This window comes from Oryzias melastigma, linkage group LG12, assembly GCF_002922805.2.
Source record: "Oryzias melastigma strain HK-1 linkage group LG12, ASM292280v2, whole genome shotgun sequence".
NCBI lineage: Eukaryota > Metazoa > Chordata > Actinopteri > Beloniformes > Adrianichthyidae > Oryzias > Oryzias melastigma.
Window position 1 is genome coordinate 840,171 of NC_050523.1, and position 4,954 is coordinate 845,124.

The 4,954-nt window shown below is 41.7% G+C and overlaps 1 protein-coding gene across 4 annotated transcripts in view; it reads right to left on the reverse strand.

The window, feature by feature from the left end:
* ttc28 (tetratricopeptide repeat domain 28) overlaps window positions 1-4,954 on the reverse strand; it is an 83,942-nt gene that overhangs the window by 32,144 nt on the left and 46,844 nt on the right. For all 4 annotated transcript variants that reach the window (XM_024298964.2, XM_024298966.1, XM_024298963.1 and 1 more), the window contains one exon: window positions 4,171-4,318. In XM_024298964.2, coding sequence (XP_024154732.1) covers window positions 4,171-4,318 — 148 coding nt within the window. The remainder of the gene's footprint in view (window positions 1-4,170; window positions 4,319-4,954) is intronic.

Sequence of the window (4,954 nt, forward strand, 5' to 3'; positions counted from 1 at the left end):
ACCATCTTCAACAGATAAAATAACAATAATAACAATCTGTTTGAAGGATGACTGCAGGATGTTGTACAGATGTGGTTCCTGATGCTGAACGTTCATGCAGGGTAAAGCTTTGTCAGATTAATGAGAAATGTTTGTTTTTTTACAGAAATAAACAAATTAGTCGTTAAAACAAACAGATTCCAGATGAAAGCTCTTGGTGCTTCTGTTAGAGTTCTGAACTAAGGTTTAACTTCCATCCATTAAAGACACACTGATGAAAATGATGGTTTAGGAGTTTTTCTTGAAGCATTTTTCTGAAGATGGAGGAATTTGTAAAAAGAATGTTTAGCTTAAAACTGCATCTCTGAGTATTTCTTTGTTGTTGTTAATCAGGAGCAGATTAAAATGAAGCAGTTTGAAAAAGTTTGTAGTTTTAATTTAAAATCTACACTGGGCGGGGCCAAAGTCTACCTGCTCCGCCCCATTCTGATGCGTCCTCAAATAGATCCATGAACGTCTTTGTTTTCCTCGTCTGAACTGAATCTGGATCAGAACTGGATAGAAACGACATTACTGACATGCTTGTTGCACCGCTAACGTTAGCTTGTGGTTGTAAGCTAGCAGGAGAGAGAAAGGGATCATGGGAAACGAGAGCAGGGTTACTTACATGCCCAAAGCTCCACCCACAACACAGAGAGGAATTTCTAAGGAACTCCTGCAGAAACTATGTCCTAGAAAACCTAATGTTTGGTCTTCTTTAACCATGTGATTTGACCCCTTTTAAATAAATAAATACTAAACTCAACAAAATGATAATGAAAAGACGACTGGGAACGCTTTGGAAACAGATTATTAACGAGAGCGTTCAGGAGAAACGCCTCTAATTGTCTCAGATCTGATCCACACATTGTAACTTGTTGTAATTGTACTGTAAACATCTTGTTTTCAATAAGTTTTGTAATCTTTCACTACAGAGGTAGTCATTTAATAAGAACAATGACAATAGATGAGTTATTCTCACAATAAAGTTTAGAAAATTAGCCTAACTTTTCCCGCCGAAAGCTTAAAAGATTCCATGAAGCAGCCATTTTGAAATGAGTCCCTCTACTGCCCCTAGTGGAATAACGATGAACTACGGGGCAGAAAATATGGATCAAGTTTTGTCATTTCTCAACTTTTTTTTTTTTTAATTAAATTTGCAACCATTTCAAAATAACTTTTTTCACATTGTTATAATGTTTTTTAAAATAATTTTTCAGGAATAAAACTGATTTTGAAATAAGGCTGAGACATAATAAAAGGTGAGGTTCTGTGATTCCGGATGATCTGTATATGATACGAATGGTTATGAGGGCTAAATTCAGATTCTCCGTTTTAAAGTTGAGTCATGATAATATAATTCACTGATGAATTCTTTGGTCTCAGTCTTTTCTCAAAGCTGATCTGATGAAGACCTCGTCTTTCAGAGAGGACTTCAGTAAACTTCAGAGGGACGGCTGACTCTGGAGACCGCTGTCGACTCCACGGCGCCCCCTGTGGCGAGCTGCTGCTCCGCTCACTCAGGCGTTCCTGCTTTGAAGATTAACAGAGATCAAGTGTTGAGGACGGCGGCCCCTAGGTGGCTCCTCCACCTCCCTGCAGACATCAGAGCGGCGGTTCATCCTCCGCTCTCTCAGGGATCCGCCTCCTTTCTGCAGGGAAACCTGAAAACCTTAAAACAAGGCCGAGGTTCTGGAGGAGCAACGAGCGCGGCCTCCAGCTCAGCGCATCCACTGAAATCAAAAGGAATAATTGGGAACGCTCAGCGCTGCATAAACAGAGGCTGAAGCTCGCCAACTTAAAACTACTCCCAGGAAAGAGGTCTCTGCTGTGCAGAAAACACCATCCTGAGCCAATTCCAGCTGCCAGCTATCTTTGATTGTCTGCGCTCTTCCTTCATCTTCATGTGTTGTTGAGCAGATCAATGACACATCTCCGTCCTGAATAAATCATGCTGAACTGGCTCTAATAAAGCTCCCATCCTCCAGCTGTCCTTCAGCGCTGCAGAGAACTTCTTTTGTTTCTGCGCAAGAAAACTCAAAACAAATGGATTCAAACCATGAAGTTTCTGTGAGAAATCCACTGAAGTTTGAGGTTTACACCAAACAAAGAACACTCATTCAGTTTGAGAGGATCTTTCTTCTGTCTAAAGGTTTGTTTACGACCAGAGTTTGGATCTGGGGTTCATCGTCTTTACGCCCCCCCCCCCCGACAGCTGATTCTGTGAGACCGAAGAGAAACTCCAGAGTAAAGCTTCAGTCCTTACAGGTGGAAACGGTGAAAAATGGTCCAACCGGTACGAGTCACTCAATAAATATCTAGGTCCTAGTCCTTTCAGTGAATCCACACATTTGTATCTATGGGTACGCTGCGGGGGACAGTCATAGTCAGCACTCATAGAACACGAGGCCCAGTTTATATCATCGTATTAGTCACAAGACAATCACTGACTGATGACATCATCAGGGGAATGACAGCTGTAGGACAATCGTGACCCGAATCTGAACTTATTTTGAGTGATTAGAGAACACGATGGGAACCAAACTCCATCCAGATACCTACCACCTCCTGGTATCAGGACTGAAGTCCAGACCGCGGTGACTGCATTCTAAAGGGATTATGAAGGATTTCATTCAGACTAAAGACAAAAACAATTGACTGAATATTTACTTTCTAAAGAAACTATAATCTCAGTGATGTTTGAATAAGATACGGAGCAGGTGGAAAATCATTTCAAATGGAACTTTACTTTAAAACTATAATAATTTAGTATGTTGAGGCTTTAAAAAAAACAGATATCCGACCTAACTTTTCTCATCTGCACCGATAATTAACCACAAACTGGTTATAAAGATGTAAAAATCTTCAGAAAAGCTTTTTATATATAAAAACAGAATCTCAAAGAGTCTATAATCTCTATAGTTTTTTTTATGTTTATACTTATGTTATTTTTATTGTTGTATAATTTTTACTGTTTAATTGTTTTATTTATATTTGATTTCATGTTTAGAACTTTGGTTCCTCCTGCTTTACAAATGATAAATTAATTGATTGATAAATAAAACTAAACCACTGAAACTCTGCAAAAAGTTGAACCACGACTCAGAAGTTCATGGCAGTTATCGTGGACAACACTGACGACCTTCATATGGTCCAGACCCCACGATTCTGGTCGGACGTACGACGGACGCGATGGAGACGCCGGCGTGTCGCAATAATTCTTCCGTTTTCATTCCTACAAATCCTACGCATATAAAACCTGCGTCTAGATCATAGTTTCTGCAGAGCGGCAGGAGTTCACTGGAAATATTCTTTTGGGATGTAGTAACTGTGGAGCAACCCCGCCCCCTTCCCCTTCTCATGACTGGGAGTTTGGAGCCCAGCGTATTTCTACGTCACAAATACAATCTTTTTTTCCTCTGCTCTTGATTTAAAACCAGTTGAATAAAGAACAAAGTAAAAAATGAAATATTTAGCTTGATGTTCTTTATATACGTCATAAATCATCAGCAAAATGCAACTGAAACATGTTTAACCCTCAGATGCTCCTCAGGTCCAGCTGAGTCCCTTCAGGATCAGCTGATGTCAGCCTCAGGATTTTGTTTTCTTCTACAAACTTTTACCTTCTTTTTCATTCTTAAATATTAAAGCTTCAATGTGATACTTCTTCTTCTTCTATGGTTCAGTGCATAACCTCCAGTACTTCCCTTCCTGTCCATCCATCACCACATTTTCAATGAGGAAATCATAAATGACGTTTTTGTAAAGGATAAACAGCAGAAAGTTTAATCTGAAAAGTTCAGTTTTTAAAATTTGATGTTTTTAAAGAAAAAAAAACTTAATATTTGAATTTAAGCTAGAAAACATCAAACATTTATGTTAAAAATAATCTTTTCAAATCAGTTTTTTTCAGTAAGAGTATAAAAAAACACGTTTAAAAGTAAAGGCTGGAACTCCTGCGATAACAGAACTATCATTAACATTTCTTTTTCTCCTTTTGGACAGTTGGAGTGAAATCACAGACGTTTTTCTCTTCACATCGCGGTTCTGGATCGCCGCTGAATAAAGTAACAGCTTCCTGTCGGTCTACCGCGGCGCTCTCGTGGCAGTGACGCCGCGCAGGCAGAGAGCCGAGGTCCGGCGGGAGCGTACCTCCGAGCGGCGACTTCATGGCCGCCTCCACCATCCCCACCAGCAGCTGGAGGCTCTTGGGGTCCTGAGCCAGGCCCGAGGCGAACGCCGCCAGGGCGTCGGCATGGCGACCCAGGTACTGCAAGGCGACCCCCTGACGAAAATAAGCCTGCAGAGAGAAAGGAGAGCATCTCTGAGTCCTAAACATCTCCAGAAACACAGCAGTGACAGAGTCAGGCATGTGATTCTGAACACGAGTAGAATAAACATACATGTGAAAGGAAAACACGCCTGCAGCTCAAAGGAACAACAAACGACTGTTATTCACTGTTTGAGGTTAGAATACATAAAAATGTCCTTCAGGGACTCCATAGATGTTTGATAACAACCACAACGACCCGAATGATCGTCCTTTCAGTAAAATGATGATCAATCAAACACGTCTAATTTTAATTTCAATCGCAGGACTCTCAGTGACCTGGTCTCAGGAGAAGGCTCCTCCCCCTCCTCTGAGGCCCCTCCCTCCATCACACAGAGGACAGTAAACCTCTCTCTGTGATTTAGGCTCCCCCCCGACCCCCACCAAAGCGTTCAAACATGTATGAGCTGACTGCGGCTCCCTGTGACGCTCTGATCAATCCTCTGTCCAGCAGTGTCGGCTCCATCTGTGGAAACATCATTTATGCTCAGACTCCACGCTGAGCTGACCTCTGACCCCGCTGGAGCTCCCCCCACCAGCCCCCCCGATCTCTGGGAGGAAGACTTCAGTCTGATGAAGACGAGGATGTCAGAGCGGCGGCGTTTA